Here is a 25,884-nt window from a genome sequence, read left to right on the forward strand (position 1 = left end):
GTCGGATACGGAACGTACGGTAATCGTAAACTGCGGCTGTTATACATACGAAATGTAAACAGACGGTGTTCAGTGTTGCCATATGACTTTGGAGAAAATTTCTTCTAAAATAAAGACGGCCGGGATTGCGCGAACATGTGCGCGAAGATAATCAATTTTCATTACATTGCGCCAACTGTGCACAGCAATAGCTTAATAAAAGTGAAAATGCGCGGGAAAATTCACCGAAAACATACATCATCCTGAGTGTGGCTGTAATGTACCCACGGTTGGCAGTCCCACTAGGTACCAGAATCTTTACCCTGCTACTGCTAGCCTGCTAGGTTAATCCAGAGAATGTCTTCAAAGGAGTAGCTACCTAGAGGCTAGAGCCTAGAGGTAAGGTTCTTTTTCAGTTTTTTTGCCATGTATTCATAATAGGCTTATTTCATATAGCCTTATTACCCACCCAAATATCAATTGCAAAATTCATAGTGGTAAAGCAGAGTTTTTTAGACTCTCCCTCTAGTTCATTTTGAGTCCTAAAAGTAGACCAGCAAATTATCATGGATACCACTACCTCATACATAAGTATTTGGTTTAAATCTTGAGTAAATGAGGAAATTAAGAATGAACTGATACTAAAAAATCTTTGGTTTGTCCCTATGATTGCAATATGCTCTTGATCAACCCAACCAAATACCTACTAAATAGGCTACCTAGTACCAAGCAAGGCAAGCATGAGTATTATTTTGATTGGACAGATTGTGATGTCACTAGTGAAATTAGGAATCGAAGTAAAAATGTAGGTAATTATTTTCAATGTGAATTCGTCACTTTTATAGCTATAGGCAGTATTTTGTTTATAAAGTTTTAATAAAATCATAATAGCATTTAACACATTGACTACAATTGCTTCATCTTGTACTATTATTTTATTTTTTGTACTGTTTTTAAACAGGGTTGCCAGATGGTCATTTTTCTTGACAAATTCCGTGATTTAGTTTTTCTCAATTGTGGTGGCCAGCTAAAATTTATGATAGTGGTACTTCCTAATTAAATTTTAAATACTGCAAAAATAAAATGAATGGAATTTTTATAGTGGAAGTTGGAACCTACAAATAAACTAGTATATTGAGTTATCTGCCTTTTTTGGCCTTTTTTGTTCTCAGATTTGGCCAATTTTAGTCAACCTGAATTATGTGCCACTACGTTCTGGAGAAATACATTTCGTGGTAGGCATATGTATCACTTTGTAGTCAACGTGTTATGGGGAGCGTCTTGCTGAAATTTTATCTTGGCTATTTATAGATGGATCTTTTGAAATTTGGTAGAGTAAACGCACCATATTGCAACATTATTGGTAATTCTGATACTTCTAAACTTTTTTCCTTTTTATTAAGCTTGGTCTTAGTTCCATGCATTCGAAAAAAATAGAAGAAAAAAGTATGTTTTTTCTGTGCTGCTTGTGTTTACTGTTTGTGCAGTCTCTTGTTTCCTGCGTTCTGATTGGTTCTCAAATCATGTGACTTGGTCATGTGAATTGAGTACCAATTACGTGAGCTCAGTCAGCGAGCTCAGTGGCAGTGGACAACTTTTTTATCTGCAGTGACAGTGTTCCATCTTTAGCATGCAATTTCTACATCACCATGCCTGGAAAGTGTAAATTTCATGACTTGTGGTTAAGAATAGAAGCTTATCATGACTGGCTTGCTCACCATCCAAAGCATGAATGTATGGTGATATCATGTACATTGTATTTGAAAGACTTTGATGTGTCAAATATGGGTGAAGCAGCTTTGAAGAGCCATGCCAAAGGCAGCAAACACACTAAGTTAGCTAAGCAACACAATGAAGAGAGAAGCAAAGTGCAGTCACACATTTCTGATTTGTGGTCCTCTGTGTCTGCCTGCTCTATGCATTTACACATTTGCAATTTATCAACTGAAGGAGATGATAGAATATGCACGGTTAGTCTTTCAGTCATGCTAAACCCGTCTTCTATGAGTCTTTGAAAATTATATTGATGGTCATGGAGAGTCATGGAAAAGTCACGGAATTTTTTTTCTAAATATTGGTACGAACCCTGTCTGATACATTTACTGTAATCAGTGTTATTTGTATTTGTTATAAGGTATAATATGAATCCATCTTGAAAAGTCTGGCATATGATTTTCTCCCATGCCGCTACATTTTCCAAGATCTCCCTCAATCCGTAGGCTGCTAATCTGGCATTGGCAGAACTACAATTTCTGGCCTATTTTATTGTGATTTTTTTTTCCAGACAAACAATTTTTCAAAATTCCTAAAGCCTTCATTAGAAGACTTTTCTTGTGCATGCCACACATTGATAGTGATCATGTGGCACTATTACACATTATCATGGCTGCTTAGCTCTGCCACATCTTATTGCTATTTGCTTATTCAAATTGAAATATTTTAGTTGGAAAATTATGAAAAAACCTAGCTTAATAAATTGTGCTCTTGCCTTGCATGCTTTGTGCTTTGGTGTTTGACTAATTTGTATGCTACATGTAAGTTTTAGGATTTGGTCATTGATATTCATGATTTAATTTTCCAGGTGAAGGAGCTAAAAGAAAAAATAGAGAAGGACAGAGGCAAAGACTATCCTGCCATAGGACAAAAGCTCATCTATGCAGGTAAGAAAGTCTCTTAAAACACAGCTGAGAGGCTGAGGCACAAATTTAACCCTGGCTTTTATTGTCATGTCTTTAGTGCTATCTTGGCTTCCAACATTAATGCTTTGCCTTCAGTTCATTTGTTATCCTCCATCTGGGCTCAAATATTGCCTGAAATAAAAAATTTCAAATTTACTGGTACATCATTTGAACTGACAGCTATTTATTTATTTTTTTATTTTTTAGGTATTTTATTTATTTTTGCAATATTGACATATTGCAGCTCTGTCAAAATTTCTATCCTTTAGGTTTAAACTTGATTCACATGATTAATTGGCCTTGAACAAACATCAACCTTGGTGATGAATTGGACAAGTATGTATAATATAAATGTAAAGTAACTCATCTTCAATAACTAGGCTTAATTCTCAGTTGAGGCACAGAAGATAATCAGAAACTAAGCCTCAATGGGAATAATCTTCACTTTTATTTTTCCATTACTAGAATCACAAGTTCTCAAAATATTTACAGACTCTTTTATCTTGTATAGATTATTTAAATTCTACATTTATCCTTGAAATAATAACATTTCACACGAGAGTTCAAGAAATTTCTCCAATATGTCATTATTTGTGTGAAGGGAGTAGGTATGTTTTATCATATTGTGGCTCTGTGGGTGGTAGTCTAGTAGTATTTTTTGAAAGATGAGTCTGGTTGCCAAAATAAATTTCAAATAGGTACCGGTAGTTAACTAGTTGGTATCATTCTACTCTCTAAATAGACTATAATTTGTGGAATACAAGGCTTGTTTAAACTCTTGTTAATATGGTGTTTTACATAAACACACTTTGTGTCTATCATATAAATCTTGCTTGAAACTTGTTCAAAATATTCAAATGGAATAAATTTTAAATTATGTACAATACCCTAGTACAAAGCTTATTTGTGTTGATTTCTGGCACCAGGGAAAATTCTTCAAGATGACAACAAATTAGAATCATACAGCATGGACATAAACAAGTTCCTGGTCATAATGGTGACCAAGCCTAAGACCAGCACCCCACCTGAATCATCAGCAGACTCAGCCTCTGACACTGCTGTCGTGAGTATTTATTATAGCTAAATATTGTCCTGCAGGCATCATAATGTCTATTTGAATATCATAGCTTTAGCCAAGGTTGATTGATGATTATTCTTGTTGGACTTCATAGGTACAGATGTACATGCACTTGAAATTATTATTGTAATGTTCCAAATTATAGAATTTGACAGGAGCTAAGAAACGATATGGGTTCAATATGATGAATTGTCTGTGTTGGTACTATTTATTAGTACATGTGATCTTGTATATCCCCTGTCCAAGTGTGCCAATTGACACTTTATTATGCCTAATAAAGACAGAAAGTAGATGAAAGTCATCAGAAGAAACTTGAATGAAATGCATACAAGGCTCTCCCACTGCTGAAACAATATTAATAGATCAAAATTTTTGGATCATCTTCATTTCCCTTACTTCAGGTAGCACACTTTTTCTATAAACCTCATTTGGGAACTAAAATTATCCATATTAATTGAATTAATTTGACACAATTGTGAAAAATAAGGCAGCTATTAGTATTTTAGCAATTTACATATGTACAAATTTTTGTATTATAGACTGAATCAAGTGAGAGCACGAGCAGTACTACATCTACAACCACATCTTCATCCAGCTCCACCACAGACACCACCACATCTACCAGCACCACCACTACCACCACCAGCAGTGCGGCTGGAGCTGAGGGAGCAGCAGCACCCACAGCAGCTTCTGCAGCCAGCAACGCTGAGAGCTTCTTAGTCATGGGGGAAGAGTTCAATAAGATGGTTGAAAATATCATGGAGATGGGCTATGAGAGAAGAGAGGTGATTCAATATATAAATTACGCCTTCATAAGGTATTTGTTATTCCAGTTGTATTCTAATGTATGAAAGCTAACCTTTCAGAATCTTCATATATTTCATTATGTCACAAGCAGGTTTGCCAAAATGTGCCCAAGCAATTTTGGAAACTCATTACTATCATCCATAATAATAATAATAATAATTTTAATTAAATGAAAACCTCTTCAAACTAATATTCTATATAGAGGACAGGACTCCCATATTACTAATTTCAAAATATGGGGTCTTAGCTAACACCCCAGCTTACACAGGTCTAGTGAGTACTGCATGTGAGCTTCAACAACCCTACACCGCAGTGCAGTACCTCGTGTATGACCCATTCATTACTCTGAGTGTACGTCTAAACTGACCCCTACCTGCACAGGTGGAGCGAGCACTACGCGCCAGCTTCAACAACCCCTACACCGCCGTGCAGTACCTCGTGGACGGCATCCCCGATAACCTCGGCGAGGGCGACGCCCCTGCTGAGGGCGGGGACGCCGACGATGCAGGTCTGATACTCAAGCCATCACTCAGGAAATGAATGTGTCATATTGTCCAAATGATGGTGACACACTTGCATACCCATAGCACCAACGACGCACTAAGGAAATGCATGGGCTATAATGTCCAAATTGAGGCTCACTTTTTGACCCACAGAGTATAAAGTGGATGTAGCACTGATGCGCTCTTCTGCTGGGACAAAACTGGGTCAGGATGACCCACAAATGTCGTAAAGTTCATTGCTATTTGGACAAGGCCTCTCTCATTTCTCTCGGTGCAGTCTCTCGTACATATTTTTGTGGCGTAGATTCAATCAGCAACTGCTGCTGGTGAAGCAAGCTACACAAAATTATTATTTATTATCTAATATATATCTCCTTTTTGATCATATGAACATAAATTGTTTTGTATTAAAGTTTTTGTCTTCTATTTTACTAGAAGATTTTTTATTTATTTCCTTTTATGAATAATTTCCATATATTATGAAGATTGACCTATTTTCTCCCGTCTTGAATCAAAAGTATGTCCGCTGTTACTTTCCTGTTTATGAAGTTAACACCATCTATCGTTTTTTTAATGTTCTAATTAAGATACTATTCCTTTTAAAGTATATTTTTAGCTTGTTCCTCCATCATTGTATTTAGTTGGAATTTTCTTTTGCTCTGCTCTGATTGTGGGATGCTATCTTGCCGTAATTTTCTTGATAAATTGACTGATTAAATACGCCAGCTGCCTGTACCTAATCTTACCAGCTTCTGTAGCATAACCTCTAGCTTATGCAATTATAGTTATTTTAGTGGAATTTATTTTCTCGCGTCATTTTCATTCATTTTGTCATGTGCTTTCAAAAGCGATTGATACGGCTTGCGATAGGTTGATTCACGGAAACTTCCTGATTTGATAGCTCAATAAAAAACAAATTGTGAATATATCATTAGTGATTACAATAGAAACTTAATCGGAAAAGACATTATCTGAATTTTTGTATGGCTTAGCTTTAAAGATGTCATCGGACAAATGACGGCCTACATTATGAATTCATTCAATTAGACGATTTTTGATGTTCAGTTCAACTCGCTGAAGCATATTGATGGGCATGTTGCGATGGCTTGACGTATGATCTTCAAATGAGGTAAAGTCCTTGGACAGTCATTGTAAACAATTTATTCAAGACAACTTGCCCTAAATATGTTAACCCACATAACAATCAATTTCCGGTCAGGAACTCGACCTGAAGGGCAAATATGGAACCGGGTACGGAATGCTCGTTGAGTAGCAATAATGAAATGGCTATTAGAAAAGTACGCCACGACACGAAATCCACGCTGTTCACTTGTCCAATGTGTAGTAGCCATTGACTAGGACGGACACAAAACTTTATGACCTTGCCTTTCTTATGAAATACCCCCAACCTTTTTCTGCAACATCTGGCTGCTTGGTACGAAATACAAAACAGGAAGTTTCCTGAATCGACTTTGTATTTCTATTTCTTGATAAGGTTATTTTGTTTTCTTTGGATTGTATGATGAAGTTCTTGTGCAACGCTGATGCTTTTTCATAACTTCTCAGATTTTATCCTAAGCCTTGATACTCTTGGAACTCCTAGGTTGTCATTTTTGTCGTTTCAACGTTGTTCCTCATTTTTTCTCGTCATAATTTCTGCTTGGTTTACGTCGTTTTTATGATCTGTTTCTTGGCGACAGTGGATGCTAATTCAATTATTTGTGCTCGTTGTTGTGGATGAAATTTTCTCCTAATTGAGGGCTCATAGAATATGGCAGGAGCTCTGACAAGATTGTTGTTGCATTTTTTTGTTACTTGATTTGTGTTGTTTCCTGGTTAGAGTTCCATCTAATGGCTGCTAGTATTTTTTTTACTGGCTGCTATTTTTTTATTTCTAAATATATAGTATTAGCTTTGATCCCACCTTGGGCGGCACGCACAAACGCCCACAGCCTCATTAATGCCTCAGGTGACATGGCAGGTGCCCTGGCGGCGGCTGCAGCTGTAGTAGGTGCTGGTGAGGGAGGCGGCGCCGGTGGTGCAGGAGGAAGCGCTGAAGATCCTCTCGCTTTCCTGCGCAATCAGCCGCAGTTCGTCCAGATGACGCAGATGATGCGCAACAACCCCCAGCTGCTGGATGCGTTCTTGCAGCAGATCAGAACCACGAACCCTGGTCTCCTGCAGGTCATTCAAGACAACCAGGAGGCCTTCGTACGCATGATCAATCAGCCACAGTCGACGGGTCAGCAGTGTTTGTTTTTCGGCAGTTGTTACGAGTGATAAAGACGACCTACCAAAATTATCTTTACATTAGTCTGCCTCATTTATCTCTACATTATCTCTTAATTTATCTCTACACAAGTCTGCGTTAAATTTTAGTCAATATCTACATGATAATGCTAGTATTAGTGGTATCCATGATACTTCACTAATCTTCCCTTATTACTAAAAAGGAAGAGTCTAATAAACTCTGCTTTGACTAAGCCTCTTCGGTCTGCCTTCATTAGCAATGGTGTTCATTACGGTACTTGTAATAACTTCACATTTTGTTTTGTACATCAGCGGTGCTTTTTTCTGTGGTACGTCTTGCCATTTGTGATAGTCACCGTACTTAAGTTGGTCTCCGATCCCCTTTTGACTTCTTCATAAGTCAACATATCACTGGAATGTTGAATATTCATTATACGGTAATTATGTGTGAAGTCAATATTTAACAAGTTATATTGGTTTATCATCTTACAAACTTAAGTAGTAGAAGTGATTTCTGCGTAATTCTGTTTAGAGTTGTGATGGTATGAAGTGCAAATGTTGAACACGAAGGTTCTTATCACTCAGAATACACAATTTTATCTTGACGTAGTTGAAAATTTTGACACGGCGTTGATACAAGTGCTGCATATCGAATTATTGCGGCACAATGTTACCGTGGGAAATTTGATTGAAAATTGTCCATGATGTGCTAGTTTGTTTACGTCAACTTTGTTAGTTGGTGGGAACCTCTTTAGTCTTGAAAAAAGTTTTGGGCATAAATAGTTGATTTTTATTTTTTTAGTTAATTTTGCAAATTTGTTTTGATTACTTTCTGATGAAGAACGATGTCTTGATATAATTTTGCAATTCGCCTGCTAAAGCTTGCTTCTAAAAATACATGATTTCAGCTACTATGAACACGTAGATCGTGATGCAGCTCTTCCTTTTGAGTTGCTTCCTAACCGTGAATATTTTCTCTTCTCGCCTTATAATTTCTATAGTTTCATACACGAAAAACTCCTACCGTCCAAATGCTGAAGATTTTCCGTTTACTATCCAAAAATCTTTTCCTTACCACCATATAATCTCTTCTTTTACTAAACAAGAACTTACCTACTAACGTCGCATAATCTTATTGTTTCCAATCCAAAAATCTTTTCATTTCCTACCGTATTATCTATTCATTTTCTAATCAAGAAATTTTTGCATTATGCCATATAATCTCTTTGTTTCTTTTCCTAGAATTTTTTTCTCTCCCCACCGAATAATCTCTTCTCTTTCTACTTGTGAATATTTTACTTCTTATACTAGAATATTACGTTAACATTAATGTCTTGTTTGCCTGACGTGCTTGCGTGGTATGCAGGCGGCACCGGCGCAGATGCCCCCACCAGCGGAGGAGGTGTCCAAGTCACAGGCGGCGGCGGCGGTGGTGGTGGCGGTGGCGGAGGACCGCGTGGCGCGACCATCGTGTTGTCGCAGGAGGATCGCGATGCTATCGACCGGGTACAATTCTCTTGCATGTCGTTATAATTATAATATTTAATATTAATAATACTTGGTATTATAATTTCTCTTCATTTTAATCTAAAACAGTTTCTCTTTATCATAAAATTTCATAATAAAATGGTACAAGATGGGAAATTTCTTTTATTATGCATGTACGATTGATAAGAGAATGCATTTTGAATTTGCAACTTGTTGAAAGAATGCATTTCATGGTCATCAATCGAACTTGCTAATAGAATAGAAACTTCGAGTAATTTCGCACATGATTAATTATTAAAACAAAATTCTCATCATTTTAATTCGGGCTGCTGATTTCTTGGCAATGATTAGTCATTGGGGAATATGTTTGGGTTTTTCTCCTATTGTAACAAAAGTAAACTGTGAATAAATCAAATTCAATGAATATGAATATATCAAAATCCGATATTTCCATACGGTTCAAGTTGAATACGTTACTTATTTTCTAAGTTTAGTTACCAATATTAGTATTCTTAAAACTCTTAGATATTTGAACCGAATAGCAGCAAGTATTATCAAATCTACGTTATGAAGTAACTTCGCTTTAAAGCCTCAGCTATAACCGTGCTCAGTATTTCTCCTGCTTCGGCTCAATTCCACTCCGAGTTCAATTTGACTGGTGACTAGAGTCTCAGGATGTTTCCAGGTTCCTCATATTGGATTCCTGACATAGCCTATCATATTATATATGATATATATGTTATGATAGTTAATTATGTTTTACTGTTCAATATTAGATAAAGCATTATATTTATTCATTTTTCAGCTACGAGGCTTGGGCAACTTCCCCGAGGAGTTGGTGATTCAGGCTTATTTTGCGTGTGAGAAGAACGAGAACCTGGCGGCCGAATTCCTCTTCAGTCAGGCCTGGGATTAACAAAGAAGTTTTGCCACCATCCTCGTAATTAAAGTCATCAGCAGCAGCTATTCCCCATCTTACATTTATCTGCCGCTTTGCCCTTAACTGAAATATTATTGCCTCTGTGGCATACCAGATGATATTCCTCATACGTTGCTTGACATATAGTGAAATTCATCTGCCGCAATTGTAATTAACTGAATAGGTACGTTTATGATCCCCCCCCCCATACTTATATTCATCACACGCTGTAGCGTTCCATACTAATATTCATATGCCAGTGCTGCTTGTGGGCGGAAATTCATCCGTTGCTCCTCTTATTTCAAGGGCTGTGTGACTCTTCTTTTACTTTAATTTCCCTGAAACACTTTAGCTTTTACTTAGTTTGAATTTCCTTTAAATATTGGTTAAATCGTTCATTTCTTCGTCAAAATTATTGAATGTTACTCTGTAAGCCTTGAGATGTGCAAGTGTTTTTCTTTTGAGTTTTTCTGTCTTCAGTTGAATTCATCATTCATAGAAGTTAATAAAGAATTCTTTGTTCATATTTTAAATCTCGGTCTATTTGTTGTGAAAATAAATGACAGGAATTTTCAAAGCACCAAAATGTTCTCATTTTTTAGTCAAATATTTACTTGCAAGCTGAACAGTTTCGAATATACTTCGTTGTACCGTGAATTTTCCTTCTAACTGGAGGTTGCAATCTTGACAATTTTGAAAAATCTTATTCTGAATATTGTATGGCATTTAATATTGATTTATCTTCATCAAAATAGGGATTTAGTGCTAAAGTCTTACGTCATATCCGGTACTTTTGAAATTCTGTCGGGTACTTCATCCAATTTAAGCGAATTTTTTTTCATGTCATAGAAATATTTTTGACAATTCTTGAACGAGACACGTTCGTGCAGTAAACTACTGCTCAATAGTGCAGCAGTTACCCAAATCAAAGAAGGGCATTATGATTTCGCTATCACTGGTTATGTTGTCGAGTGTACAATAATGCTTGGAATACATCGTACGAATCACTCCATTGAATAGGTTGTGCTGTTACTTCAAGATAGCGATCAATAACTTATGTATGTTACAATGTTGAAATGAACATTGTAACCAACGCAGCACTGTTACTTAGTAGCATCAATTGTCACGTTTTGCACTAAAGTGGGTTGATGTTATTCACCATCTATACTATAGAATGTGAACTTACGCGTTTCTCCTAAACTACCTAAACTTTCACGCGACTAGTTACTCAACGGAATTCTTACATAACTTTGCGAGAAACTTGTGTATGGTATTTATCAGGGGCTAATCTCGAGAACACCAGTATGAAAAGACCTGCGATCCAAAATGCGATGCACGTGAAATGAAATGTTGGACATTTTTTGTACGAATCGGCGTTTTGATCAAAATAAATATGATTAAATAGTTCTAAGCTAATTAGCCTTATGGCAGCAGCTCCATTGTGCAAAATCTCGTGCAGGTGTACTTGATATTTAAAATAAAACATTCCCTCTGAATGTGGGCGAGTGGCAATCAAACATTGTTGGCTGACGCGTGCCTAGAAAAGTCGTGTAGTTACTCGTAAAGATAAACTGGATAGGCCAGATAAAACTAGTCATTATTTCGTAGTGATGGTACTCTCTGAACACAGGCAAAAGTGAGCTAGTGGCAGTCAAACATTGTTGGCTGACGCGTGCCTAGAAAAGTCGTGTAGTTACTCGTAAAGATATACTGGATAGGCCAGATAAAACTAGTCATTATTTCGTAGTGATGGTACTCTGAACACAGGCAAAAGTAAGCTGTTGAGTGAACATGGCCGCGACAAAATTGCTTTGTGGAACTCTTAGCACAATGATCCCGCTTTTTATTGAAAGTTGCTCTAGTTCAATCTAATAACACTGATATACGCTCGATCTCCTAGCAGAAGATGCAGGAATTTGAAGCTCACGATAATGTGCCGCAGCTGCGGGATATCGTCTTTAAAAACTACATATAAAAAACGTTCTACACTCTGTGTCCATCAATATTGAAATAAAGTTCGTGAGCGCACATGAAAGAATGGCCTTGTTTCTACTTATTTCTCGGTCAATGCGTTGACTTAAGAGTTTTTTTCGCGATAGTTTCTTTGCGTACGGTCGTGAAAACATTGTAATGTACAACTACGCAACATAGTTTGCAGGATTTCTCCTCTCGGAGAAATACAAATCATAACTATCAAGACCTAAAAATCATTAAATAAATCCCAGTCCCAGTGTTGACGTCCAGAAAAAAAAAAACATTTCACTGGCACTTGATATACGTCAAGGAGAAATAATTACGATCAGGATTTCATACGCAGCAGCTTTAATGCGCAGCAGCTGCAGCGGCGGCAGCAGCCTTCCTCTGTTGAAGGATGACCTTCTGAAGCTCCTCCCTCTTCCTCTTGGCACGGAGGTGGGTGCCCAGTCTCTTCTTGAGGAACTTGAGTGCCCTCTTTTCTCTGGACACCTTCAGGAACTCCATGCACCTACGCTCATATGGGGCGAAGCCAACAATTTCACGCACGATGTCACGAATGAATTTGTTGTGGGCAGTGATGCGCTGAAAAAAAAAGTTCCAACTAATTAACACATAGCCAACCGAATTTCCGTCAATGTTTCATTTAAAAATAAATATTGGGCACAGTAATTGAGCCTCATGGTCTAACGTTAATGATCTACAACACTGATTGTTGATAATCCAGGAACACATTTTCTGGTAAATTTACAAAAGAATGCAATGGATAATAATTTCCATTCTTTGACGTCTCAGGTGTACACAGAAACTTCTAATGCATAAACAAATTCGAAACACATTTGCTTGGGTACTAATATGTTGAACTCCATCCAGCAAGTGAAACTGCACATGAAGTCAGTAGTGGCCAATTATGATGAAAAATTTTCATCAATTAGAATAAGGTTCAATGTTCCACATGCAGAATTTAGACACAAATTTGTAAATTAGTTCAAGCTTTCTGATTTTTATGATGAATTTCAAATATGACAAGTAAAAAATTCATGGATAAAAATAGCATAAGCATTGTAAAAGAAGCTCAATTGTGAATCAAACTTACTCCTTTCCTGGCGCCATGGCGAGGCTTGAACTTTGTCTTGGTGACTTTGTGGCCCTTGTTGAGGCCTCGGGCATACTCGAATGGGAGAGGCATTGTGGGTCTGCAAGTTAAAAGTGAAAAATAAATAGACCTATATTACAAAAAGTATGATGCATGTAAATCACAATAATGCATAAGCTCAACATATAATAATATAACACAGGCAAGGCTTACTTTACTTTAGTCATAATAAACATATTTTCCATGTTTATGGAAAACTAAATTTCATAGGCTTTGCAACTTGCAAGGAAGGATTTTCCCTACTGGTGTCTTAGCAAATCACCTTTTTATGACATACAAAAGTTATATTAAAATAAAAACGTTTTTACTATGTTGAGGTACTTGAAATGTCACAATCACATATTTATTGCCCTCCTTTTTTCATAGTTTAAATTGCTCAATTTTATAATAGTTAATTTTGCAGACTGGGAAAAAGATGACAAATTTTCAAAATTTCAGTTTAGTGTTTCATGGACTTCAAATTTTAAGCAATTTCCCAACAGTTTATATTACTTCTTATAAATTTGACACCTAATAAGCTTAGAAATTTTTTGCATTTACATAAAATATTTCATTGATATCTTAATATGTGGTATCATTTTTATAAACTTGAAGTGGAAGCCACAAAATTACATATTTGATTTCATTATTTGAACATGCTATACAGCCAAAAACATTTTTGTAAATCAAAATCTGAAACTTGTAGCCATGAAATTTCAAAAGAGCTTAAAAAATATAGTTTCTAGGATGCTCCATGAAATAGCACTAAAATATTAGTTCAACAATCCAGCAGCCAGCAATGAAAAATACAAAGAAGTAATGCAATTTTGAATACATTGACCCATACATAATTTTACACAAAACCAGCTAATTTATTATGTAGCCTCAGTATTAGGCCTTTAATGCCCATTGACAAAATTTTTCTATGTCAAATAGTTTTTGAGTTGTGGGGGTTTTTGTAAAAAAAACGAAAAGTGGTCTAAGTTACCCCGCCGGTCTAAGTTACCCCATTTTACGGTACATAATATTTTTCAGAATAAAAGTAAAAAAAATCACAAATGGCAAAAATTTAATATATAATTGTTTAGAGGAGCAATGATGATTATAAGCACAAGTTGAATAAATTATGTACTATTGATGTGACTTTGACCACAAATCCATTGTTTTTACCAGCAATTTTTGGGAAATATTGCCCAATATTCCAGATTGAATTATTAGCAAATTTCAAGAAGCCAAGCTCATATAACTGCAAGAGAATGCCGACAAAAAATATTTGGGATGCAGATATTTAAGAAGGGAGCATAGTACAGATTTGTAGAATTAATATTTTTCTATGAAAAACTAATTTGCAATCTGATCTGAAATATTTGACAGAATTCTTCAAAGATCCCAAGTAAGTGTCATGACTCACTACTCCATGATTTTTTTTTTAAATCACAGGCAAAAATGTTATTTTACACAAATTTTACTGAAAAAATCAATCAAGGGACATGGAAAGCAGGGTTGGAAAATTTGTTTTTTTGCCAAAATATCATGGCTCCAATCCCATATAATTTCAGTAGGTATTAAATCTCGCAGCTCAAATGTCATAAATTTTTGTGATTGAAAAAAATCATGGTTCACACTTCACAAACTGTCATTTGATCAAATTAACTTCCGCAATCTGCACTACTTTACCATTTGTGCCAAAATATCCTGCAGAACGTAATTATTGTAATGCTAACAAGTCAACCTAAAAGTTTCGTTGAAGATAGCGCATAGTTGCAGACACGTCAGACTGCATTAACACATGTTCAACTTACAGTAAAGACAAATGTTATTGTTGCTGTTTTGACTGTTTCAGGGTAAAATTAGAGATTTGGGGAAACATGTGTATGGACATCGTAAATTGATTCACTTCTTGTTAATGGTTTTTCATGGCCAAGATATGGAATTCACGGCTCGAAAAATGGAATCACAGCTCAAAGAAATGGAAATACAGCTGGCAAAGCCATAAAGCCATAGCTTAAAAAATTCAGTCACGGCTTGCCAAGTAGATATGTTCCATGCCTGCATGGAAGCACGCAACTTTTCTGTCCTCGCAGGTCTTTTATTACTTATTAGTCTTGTCCACAGGATTCAGTCCAATTTTCCAGTTTGCTTTGTGAGCTGCACTATTTCTAACAGCACCAACATAAATAACTAGGGCCACAAGATTTCCAACTTGCTAAAATAAGATGATTTTGAAGATTTTTTGATAAAAACTCCTTTTTCAAATAAAAAGGAGTTTGTATATCATGTATTAAAAAAATTGTTGAGGCAAAGAAAATATCATCTTTGGAAACAAGCATGGAATATACCTTTAGAGCGGTAATACTTTAGATTAAGTGCATCCCAAAAAGGGTGTTTTTTTAATTATATGTTTTTTGGGGTGTAGATTAAGAATCTGAAATCCATTTTTGGCAGTCGGTATTGGAAATTTTTAATGGAACCTGTTCCTAACTGGACCTAACCTGCAAGATTTTTGTTGATTGGCTAGGTTTTTCCGGCCGCTGGACGGACTCCAAACATAGAAAAAACCTAGCCAATCAACAAAAACCTCGCAGGTTAGGTCCAGTTAGGAACAGGTTCCATTAAAAAATTTTGATGCCGACCACCAAAAACGGATTTCATATTCTTAATCTACATCCCAAAAAACATATAATTGAAAAAAAACACCCTTTTTTGGATGCACTTAATCTAAAGTAATATCTTTAGAGCTACTGAAACTAAAAGAACTTTACTGCCATTTTTGGAGCCATGAGATTCCTAGTAGATGGATTATCTCCTAGAATGAGTAGGGTAAATGCACCATATTCCAACACTGTGGGTAATTCCAACACCCCTCAACCATTTCCTTTATAATAAGCTTGGTCTTAGTTCCACACATGCGTAGATGGTTGAAATAGTGATGTCATACTTTTGCGTGCAAGATTTCTGCAAAACACTAGGTCTAGCGTAAAATGTTAATATTCACAGAGCAAAAGTCCAAGTCAGCTTAGTGAGAACATCGAAACATATGAAAGTTTATGTTGTGGTTGTTGTTAATTGCCTGGGACCACTGCTCAGCGGCAGCTCCGGGGGAGGAGGGGGGAGCGGGGGTTCCGCTCCAAGGATGTCGGCGAAGGATGGGAGCAAGGAGAGGAAAGCCGCAGCCGGTCCAGGGTTAGACCAGAGGTCCAGTGGGGTCAGCGAGGTGGGATGCGAAGGGCAGCTGAAGAGGTGATGGGTGGTGTGGTCTATTGTGCCGCACTCAGGGCAGAGTGGGCTGTGCCAATGCGAGCAAGGTACTAATTGAGCCGCGATGAGTGGCCAGAGCGGAGCTGAGAAAGGGCGCTTCTGGCCACCCTGGGCAGGGACAGCTTGCTGGATGAGACAGTGGGGGCAGGGGTCAGCAGCACCTTGCTGGGAGCTGCTGAGGCCAGGTAGAATGAGACAGAGGAGCTGTGCAGGGTGCTGAGGGCAGCAGAGTAGGTGTCAGGGGGGGGGGAAGATCCCTCATCCAGCAGGTCAGGTGAGAGACCAAAGGGAGGAAGCGGGACTGAAACGTGTGCTTCATGGGACAGGGCCCTGATGTCTGGGTGACAATAGGGTAGCTGGGATGGTGTGGTCAAAGGGCACTGGCAAGGAACTGTGAGCAAAGTAGAGAGAACAGGTCGGCCATGGGTAAGACCTCAGCTTTGCTGTGCAGGTGGGAAGCGGAAGCCATCAGAAGAGATCCCGTGGCTATGCGTAGGGCAGTTTTGAATAGTTTGCAGCTTGGAGATTGCTGAGGGAGAGGCGTTGGAGAACCACACTGGGGCAGCGTAGGTGATGAGAGACTTTATAAGACCCTTGAAAGTCACCAAGAGGGTTTCCTTCTGCTGGCCCTGGCAAGGGATTTGAGTATGTTGAGGCGCAGGCAGGCTCTCTGGCATATAGCAGTGATGTGAGGCAAAAAGGTCAAGTGGGGGTCAAAAGTGACCCCAAGGATCTTCGGGGTACGACAAAGTGGAAGGTCAGACCCCTCCCAGCTGACATGAGGGTCTGTTTGTGATTGATGGGCGTCAGAGGTGAAGAGGGTAGTGTGGGATTTGGGGATAGGCACTGATAACCCCCTTCAAACGAGCCCATGCAGCCACATCGGAGGAGTGGGTTGAGAGGACTGCAGATGCGTCAGCGATCTGCATGGCCCCCGCAGCGGCAGTGATTTCGTCCGCATATGAGGTGATTAGAGGGGCGGACTGGGGGAAGTATGACACATAGGAGTTGAAAAGGACGGGCGAGATGACGGAGCCTTGTGGAACTCTAGCAAGGACCGGGCGTGGGGAGGAGATGCAGCTGTTGTAGGAGCACCTGGCTGTCCTGCCTCTGATGTAGCAGATCAGCCAGCGGGTGATATTGGCGTGGAGGGGAGTGGAGGCGATGTGAGAGATGAGCTGGGCATGAGGCACGGTGTCGGAAGCCTTGCTGAAATCAATGGCCATTGCTATTGTCCTGTTTGGTAGGCAAGGCTGCTTGGAGCCCGTAGCTATGGCCTGGGTTAGAGGGAGTAGGGCAGATGTTGTGGAGTGAATAGAGATGCGACGTAAAAAAAAACACTCATGTTTTTTTTAATAAAAAACATCAGCCTAAAAAAAACATGTTTTTTATTGTTTTTTTTTTTAGAAAAACATAAATAAATGCAAATTAATCCATAATCACTTTACCTGAGGGCCACAGGATGATAGGTGACAGGTCTAAGTGGCTGACTTCCAGATGGCAGAGATGTCAGCCTTGGCACGGGACAGGTTGAAAAGTTTGGTGAGGTACTGGATGCCTCTGGGACCCAGATGACGGAGGTGGAGGATGGAAGGTTGTTAGTTGGCCTTGCTTTACTCAATAGTAATAAACTGTTTGTGTAGAAAGAACATTATGATTTGAGACTTTTAAATAAGTCTGTGAATATATTAGGAATCCTTTAAGTATACTTGTATTTGCTGATTTTGAGTGGTATATGAATTAATAGGCAGTTTCAGACACATAAAAACTATTTCCAACACAGGGTGTCGGAATTACGAATTATGATTTTGAAGCGCTGTCGGAATTAGTCTCACAATATGCGGCATTTAGTCTCACACAGTATCGGAATTCAGCAATTTTGTAGATTTGAATTCTGAAGGCTTTTAAATAAATATGGTAACAGTTTGTGACGTTTCATCATTGCCGGCAGCCTGGCGCAGTGTGGTGTTTTGAGAGTGACGTAAACCAATCAGAACTCGAGTTGTGCATACGGTGATCTATTTATAGCCATTTATTTCTGGCTATGCCTTAAGGTGTTGGCATAGTGGCAAACCAGAGATTTTTTAGAATCAGTTCATTTTCAATTCCCTCATTTACTCAAGATATAAACCATTACTTATGTATGATAATGCTGGTATCCATGATAGGGTAAACGCAGTATATTCCAACATCGTGGGTAATTCCGACACCTCTAGTTTTTCCTTTATATTAAGCTTTGTTTTAGTTCCATGCGTTCATTGATGGTTGAAATAGTGACATCATACATTTGCGCGTCAAACTACTGTCAAAACACTAGGTCTGGGCCATCTAGCAGGAAAATGTTGAGATCCAAAGAGAGACGGTGCATGCCACCCAATGAGATCATCGAAAAATGTGTCAAAGTTGACAATTGACCTTGCTCTACCAAATAGTGATAAACAGTTTCTGTAGAAAGAATATTATGGTTTGAGACTTTTAAATACGTCTGTGAATATATTAGGAATCCTTCAAGTATACTTGTATTTGCTGATTTCAAGTGGTAAATAAATTAATAGATGATTAAGTTGAGAAATGGATTTAGACACATAAACTAATTCCAACACAACTTGAATTGAACACACACAGCTCGTCCCAAGCCGTGTGCAAAAATTTAAAATTTTCTTAATTAAAAGCTTAATAACTGTTAATTAAAAGCCTAATCAAGTAGTGCTCAATATTCAATAGTGTTCTAATTCAAAGGCATGTCGTATTCCAATACAGCTCACACAGCGATCGGAATTCGAACACGCGGATGTTGGAATTACGTATTAGTACAATTTGAAGCACGGTCAGAATATGTCTCACCACGTGCCAAATATAGTCACACACAGTGTCAGAATATAGGGATTTGGTAGGTATGCATTCTAAAGGCTTTGAAATAAATATGGCAACATTTTGTGACGTTTCATTGTTGCTGGTGCGTCGCGTGGTTCTGAGAGTCACGTAACGCAAACAGAACTCGAGTACTGCATATGTTTTTTTTCTTAGTTTTTCATTTCTCGATGCGTCCCTAATGTGTCGGAATATAGGGTAAACGCGGTATATTCCGACACATTAAGGATGCATCGAGAAATGAAAAACTATAAAAAAATAACCGTATGCGTTACCCGAGTTCTGTTTGCTTTATGTGACTCGCGAAACACCGTACTACGCGCCAGCAATGATGAAACGTCACAAAATGTTGCCTTATTTATTTAAAAGCCTTCAGAATGCAAACCTACCAAATCCCTACATTCCAACACTGTGTGGCAATATTCGGCATGTGGTGAGGCATATTCCGTCCTCGCTTCAAATTCTACCGATACGTAATGCCGTCATCCACGTGTTTGAATTCCGTTTGCTGTGTGAGCTGTATTGGAATACAACACTGCTTTGAATTAGAAGACTAATGAATATTGAAGACTACTTAATTACGCTTTTAATTTTTGTACATAGCTTGGAATGATCTGTGTGTGTCCAATTCAAGTTCTGACAGAATTAGTTTTCATGTGTCTAAATCCATTTCTCAACTTAATCATTTTTTAATTTATTTACAAATTGAAATCAGCAAATACAAGTAGGTATACTTAAAGGATTCCTAATATATTCACAGACGTATTTAAAAGTCTCAAACCATAATATTCTTCCTATACAAACAGTTATTCACTATTTGGTAGAGCAAGGTCAACTGTCAAATTTGACACATTTTTCAATGATTTTGCTGGGTAGCGTGCATTGTCTCTCTTTGGATCTCAATATTTTCCTGCTAGATGGCCAAGACCTAGTGTTTTGGCAGTAGTTCGATGCGCAAATGTATGACGTCACCATTTCAACCATCAACGAACGCATGGAACTAAAACAAAGCTTACCCATGATGTCAGAATATACCACGTTTACTCTACTTTACTGGTCTACATATAGGACTCAAAAATGAACTTGAGAAAGTCTAAAAAACTCTCTGTTTTGCCACTATAGATGCCATGTCAGAATATGGTGTGTTTACCCTAGAATCCTACCTTTTTGTTGATAATAATGAATTACCAGGCCACAAAATTCCTAATGCAGCTCCAAAATTCCTTAATGGCCACAAAATCTTGCAGCTCCTATTCTCCTAATGGAGCTGCAAGATTTCACTAATAAGTAGGAAAGGTCCAATCAAGAACCTAGGCTAATAGTAATAGTAGTAGAAAGGAAAACCCATTGACAAACAATAAAAAGAGGCTTCTTTAACCTGCTTGCAACTTGAGAACATAGTGACAAACCAGAGATTTTTTAAAATCAGTTCATTTCTAATTTCCTTATTTATTCAAGACTTAAACCAATTTCTTATATAAGATAATGCTGGTATCCATGATACTTTACTAGTCCACTTATTGGACTCAAAAATGAACTCAAGGGAGAGTCTAAAAAACTCTCTGCTTTGCCACTATGCAAGTTGAGAAGTATGCTACAACTGATGGCATCATGGCAGTTCATATCATTTTACAGGTACAAATTGAATTGAAGTTCAAAATTTTGGTTATAATTCATTAAATAATTATAAATATAATAAGTAATCATTCCAAGGCCGCTTAGCAAGGGCTGCAAGGCAGAGAATCTTGAGAAATGTTGAATCTCAGTTTCAGTGAAGAAGCGGATTTCAATGTCTCTGAATAAAAATTTTTGTTGATAGAATACTTCATTAGGCAGCAAACAACGTTCAAATACTTGCGAATCTACGGAATAAACTACAGCAAGATCGTCGAATCTCCATAATTCAATCAGTCAAAATAGGTACGACAATTCACTTGAATAAAAAACGGAGAATATCCTGTTTCCAGCTATCGCTAACTTAAAAGAATTTAAATTGGAACATGAAGGTTTAGACGTCGTGTAAAACCTACTTGTCAGATAATATATAGTTATTTAAAACTTAATAATCTATTATTCGACACTCACTTCCTAGCGTCCAAACACGATGATGATAGGACTGTTGCCAAACGAGCAAGTTGTGAATTTCCCACTTTGGTTCAGAATGAAAACAAACAGCCCAAATGTACAACAAATATTTTTGATTTTCTAAGATACTTTCAATTGATTTTCAGCTGCTAATTTCATCAATGAAGAATAAAGAAATGTAAATGTTTCATTTACACTCGTGAGAAAATATTATATTTAAAAAACTAAAAGGAATCAAATTAAAATTCCCGTCACTCCAATAATTGTCGCATGGAGGCAAATTATTTTAGATGTGTTCATATGTCCTTTTATGTTAACGATGAAATTAAGTTTTGTTAATAATAAAATTACCTACAGCATCCAGACAGCAGCCCCCACCACTACTACACTAGTCTTATGCCTAGCGACCTACATACATACATGTAGAAACTGATTCGTGTAGGACACATTTGTTTAGTATCTCTTCACGCCTCACGTGTTGAATATTTCGATATATTTCCATTCATCAATAACAGGCTATTATACAATACGAATATGCACCTCATGACATAAAACAGTTATTCTAACATTTGGCATTACTCACCTTTTTGATGACTCCATGCTTTCTCAGGTGAACTAATAAATGTACACAATTTGAGCGCTACTGTATGAAAAACTCCGCTTGCAATCTCCAACCTGCAACTGAAACTTGTTCTGGGAAAGAGTACTGAATGACATGCAATCAACAACAATTCGTTAAAAAAAAACTTTTGATGGTTAGGTGGCCTATATGTAGGACACCAGGAATAATTGGATTAATGAAAGCATAGTATCTGGAGAAATGTCAAATTAAAATGGCTGAGCACCGTAATTTGCTCACCGGGTGCGTTTCAATAGGCGTTATTGAGAGGAATTTTTGAAATTTATTGGCACTGGCAACCACGCTTGTTCTAAGTTCATGCATGTCCCGTGTAATCTGCTGGGAAGGATTTATGTTAAAAATTACAGGCGCATTCCCTTTGGGCTTAGTGAGTACCATACGTTTTTTCTAGGGTCTAGGCTAACCCAGATAATAAATCTAAAAGTTTTAGTTAGGTACTCTGCTGTCAAGGGAAGTAATTTCTCAGGTGGATTTTAAATCACACCAATGGAGTGATAGAAATGCGAAAAATTGCGAACAAAGCCTCCAGAAAAATTAGACGAAATTGAAAAAATCACAAAATATACTTCTGCGTTAAACCACTTCTGGTAGTTGCTTTTCCGAATTCATGTCATTTTGAACTGTCCAGAATGACTGTAGAGCAAGTTAAAGGACCTTGTAATATTTAGAAAACTATATAATGGGTTGGATTTTCGGTGCAAAATTAAACACGGATTTTCATTAATAAGCTAGCATCATAATAGCCCATGTACTAATTACATCATAATAGCCCACATGTAATTAGTACAGGCATCGAGTAGCTGTAAAATGTGTAAATTTCTCGAGTTTGGCGGAAATCCAAGCCATTTTGCTGGGGCTGTAGTCTGTTAATACCGAATTCAAACCCGACTGACTCCATATGAATGAATTACTACAATCGCCGCTGATTTGTATAATTTATTTTTTTACATGAGTTTCGATCCTATTTTGTTTTTGGTAGCTATTATTTATATAACTTAGAAACGATTCCGTCAACATCCATAAAATTACAACAGCAACTGCGCATTTTTAAAGTTAAATTATTTTCCAACTTTGGTTGCCATCCGAGTTAGTGTGCGGCAGTTATCCGTTAATTGTACAATTTAGTAACGATCAGAATAACATCCCAGAAATGGTCGCAGCCATTGTGCTAGTGTAAAGTTAGGATATTTCTTGATTTTCAATGAGATACAAGTTTGTTTACGGAAGATATTGATTAATTGACTAATTATGACACAACTAAACATTATAATGGCATCATAATAGCTACACATGATATACACACATATAAATATATATACTTAAATGTTTTATAAATAAATATTCACGGATTTATAACAGCTTCTTTATAGGTGTGCAATAAACATATTTCTCGAGTTTGGTTGAGATCCTATTCACTTGCGTTAGTTATTGGTTATTGTGCAAGCTTTTTAAACAATACATTTCAATTCTTTCCTCATTACTTTTGAAGAAAAAAGTGTTAGCACTTTAGATTTTGAACCAAAACGTGAGCCTTTTACTGATAAAGATGAAGAGATTATTTATATAACTTAGAAACGATTCCGTCAACATCCATAAAATTACAACAGCAACTGCGCATTTTTAAAGTTAAATTATTTTCCAACTTTGGTTTCAATCCGAGTTAGTGTGCGGCAGTTATCCGTTAATTGTACAATTTAGTAACCATCAGAATATTTTATTTTTTTTTTATTTTTTTTTATAATAGAATAATAAGATAGCAGAATAACATCCCAGAAATGGTCGCAGCCATTGTGCTAGTGTAAAGTTAGGATATTTCTTGATTTTCAATGAGATACAAGTTTGTTTACGGAAGATATTGATTAATTGACTAATTATGACACAACTAAACATTATAATGGCATCATAATAGCTACACATGATATACACACATATAAATATATATACTTAAATGTTTTATAAATAAATATTCACGGATTTATAACAGCTTCTTTATAGGTGTGCAATAAACATATTTCTCGAGTTTGGTTGAGATCCTATTCACTTGCGTTAGTTATTGGTTATTGTGCAAGCTTTTTAAACAATACATTTCAATTCTTTCCTCATTACTTTTGAAGAAAAAGTGTTAGCTTTTTATTTGAACCAAAACGTAAGCCTTTTACTGATAAAGATGAAGAGTAATTTCCAGTAATATGTTGAGAGAAGAATCTATGTTACGATCTTAGTCATCTTAGTCTGTTTCAGAAACAAAATATCAACAGATTATATGACCAAAATCTATAAACTTTGCTCCCTGCATTTCATTGCTCCTCCTCTCATCGTTATAAGGATTGCTAGATGGATTTAAGTCATGATTAAATTGTGTAAAACTCGTTTATCATTTTTTTTGTTAGTTCACAAAATAATATGAAAAATTAAGTTCTTTTTTTCAATCAAACATCATTGTGTATGTTGATGTCATTAAAATTACATGCATTTTAGGTTTAGATATAACAATTCAACAGAAATGCAACGGTTTACTAGAAAATTACTGCAATATTAGCACGAGTTTTCAAATTTAAACGCCTGCTTTTTTCTTTCAATTCAATATTCACGACTTCCGTCGCAAAATAAATCTATGAGACTATTTGTGAACCCTGCACGAAAAACGACACAAAAGTATATTGATTAATAAACGATAAAATTGATTAAGTATATTGATTCGATACAACTATTAATTAATTGATCTCTGATTGTGTTAATTGTACGTATTTATATTCAATTTCTTTGTGATAATTGGTGTCTGATTGTGTTAATTGTACGTATTTTTGCTCACCTTTTGTGATATTTTAATTTTTAATTTACGTAATTGTCCGTATTTCTGCCCATTTTTTTGTGACTATGTTGATGCAAACCGATATCAGAAAGAACAACTACAAGTTGTTCAACAAGTTAAGTACAACAAGTTACTTAAGAACAACTCTTGTCTGTGCAATATTTTCTGGAGGGCAAATGGCAATAGCGTATTTTGATGCACCAATAAACTGAAGTAAGGTTGTCAAAGAACGACATTTAATTGCAGCGACTTCCCCGTTATGGCTGCACGGCAGATGGCAAATGCTGCAGGTCTGATGGACGCGCTCTGCATAAATACAAGTACATAAATTTGGACGCTTAATTACTAATTTAGATAATCGAGTATGTGCCTGCATGAATGAATATTATTCCATATATGTATGAGTCACTATCAAAATTAACGACAGATGGCAAACGCTGCAGGTCTGATGGACGCGCTCTCCTTAAATACAAGTATATAAATTAGGACCCTTAATTACTAATTTAGATAATCGAGTACGTTCCTGCATGAATGAATATTACTCCATATATGTATGAGTCACTATTATAATTATTTATAAGCGAGTTATCACAACACAATTAGTTGCGCTATCATAATTATTTATGAGCGAGTTATCACAACACAATTAGTTGCGCTATCATAATTATTTATGAGCGAGGTAACACAACCCAGTTAGCATTACTATCATAATTAGTTATGAGCGAGTTAACACAACACAATTATCATCATTATCATAATTAGCTATGAGCGAGTTAACACAACACAATTATCATCATTATCATAATTAGCTATGAGCGAGTTAACACAACGCAATTAGCATCACTATCATAATTAGCTATGAGCTTAAAATTCACCGGCACCTTTAAGTTAATCTATTGTATTATTTAATATTTGCAGAAGTTTCCCAATAACTTTTCAGATTTATTTGGTGAATTTTTTTTTTCATCATTGAGGGATGAATCATTGAGGGATGAATAACCAAGTGTTTATCCCAGTAAGGTTATTTAATCACATTTTTTATTCATTTATAAAGTACACGTTACTTACTATTAATCAGTTTCGTTATTTCAGTATTGAGGAAAGCCTCAAATTTATTCATTCGTTTGTTTGAAACGATATCAGTTGAATTTTGCATTACAAAAAGCGTTTAAAAGAAGTGGATGTTAAGGTAGCCAGCTTTATGCCGTGCAAACAACAGCACACAAAAAGAAAAGCACGAGGAAAACAGCGTCTAAATCACCTTAATGCCTTCAGGGCTTATTAACTTACGCATGCAAAGGTCAAGTAAATTAGGATAAGCGTCGTATTTCTTCCAGTTCGTCATCATAAGCCAACGCGCAGTGAATATATTGGACGTAGACCTTCTTTTATATGACGTCTAAGTTT

The 25,884-nt window shown here is 36.7% G+C and overlaps 2 protein-coding genes across 4 annotated transcripts in view; one reads left to right on the top strand and one right to left on the bottom strand.

Moving 5' to 3' along the window:
* LOC108666945 (UV excision repair protein RAD23 homolog B) overlaps positions 1-11,106 on the top strand; it is a 12,343-nt gene extending 1,237 nt beyond the window's left edge. Inside the window, exons 2-8 of one of the 3 annotated variants that reach the window (XM_018153918.2) lie at positions 2,561-2,639; positions 3,584-3,720; positions 4,275-4,520; positions 4,924-5,050; positions 7,015-7,287; positions 8,662-8,801; positions 9,589-11,106. In XM_018153918.2, coding sequence (XP_018009407.1) covers positions 2,561-2,639; positions 3,584-3,720; positions 4,275-4,520; positions 4,924-5,050; positions 7,015-7,287; positions 8,662-8,801; positions 9,589-9,699 — 1,113 coding nt within the window. In that variant the 3' untranslated portion in view covers positions 9,700-11,106. The remainder of the gene's footprint in view (positions 1-2,560; positions 2,640-3,583; positions 3,721-4,274; positions 4,521-4,923; positions 5,051-7,014; positions 7,288-8,661; positions 8,802-9,588) is intronic. The other 2 variants (XM_018153919.2, XM_047882590.1) reach the window with 2 other exon arrangements.
* A 901-nt stretch (positions 11,107-12,007) lies between these two features.
* LOC108666946 (60S ribosomal protein L36) lies at positions 12,008-21,106 on the bottom strand. The gene is made up of 3 exons (XM_018153920.2): positions 21,026-21,106; positions 12,773-12,872; positions 12,008-12,261 (listed from the first exon to the last, which is right to left on the bottom strand). Exons 2-3 carry the CDS (start codon positions 12,863-12,865, stop codon positions 12,025-12,027), a joined length of 330 nt encoding a protein of 109 aa, XP_018009409.1. The 5' UTR covers positions 12,866-12,872; positions 21,026-21,106; the 3' UTR covers positions 12,008-12,024.
* Positions 21,107-25,884: the final 4,778 nt, after the last annotated feature.

This window comes from Hyalella azteca, unplaced genomic scaffold (genome assembly GCF_000764305.2).
Source record: "Hyalella azteca isolate HAZT.00-mixed unplaced genomic scaffold, Hazt_2.0.2 contig1403, whole genome shotgun sequence".
Classification (NCBI taxonomy): domain Eukaryota; kingdom Metazoa; phylum Arthropoda; class Malacostraca; order Amphipoda; family Hyalellidae; genus Hyalella; species Hyalella azteca.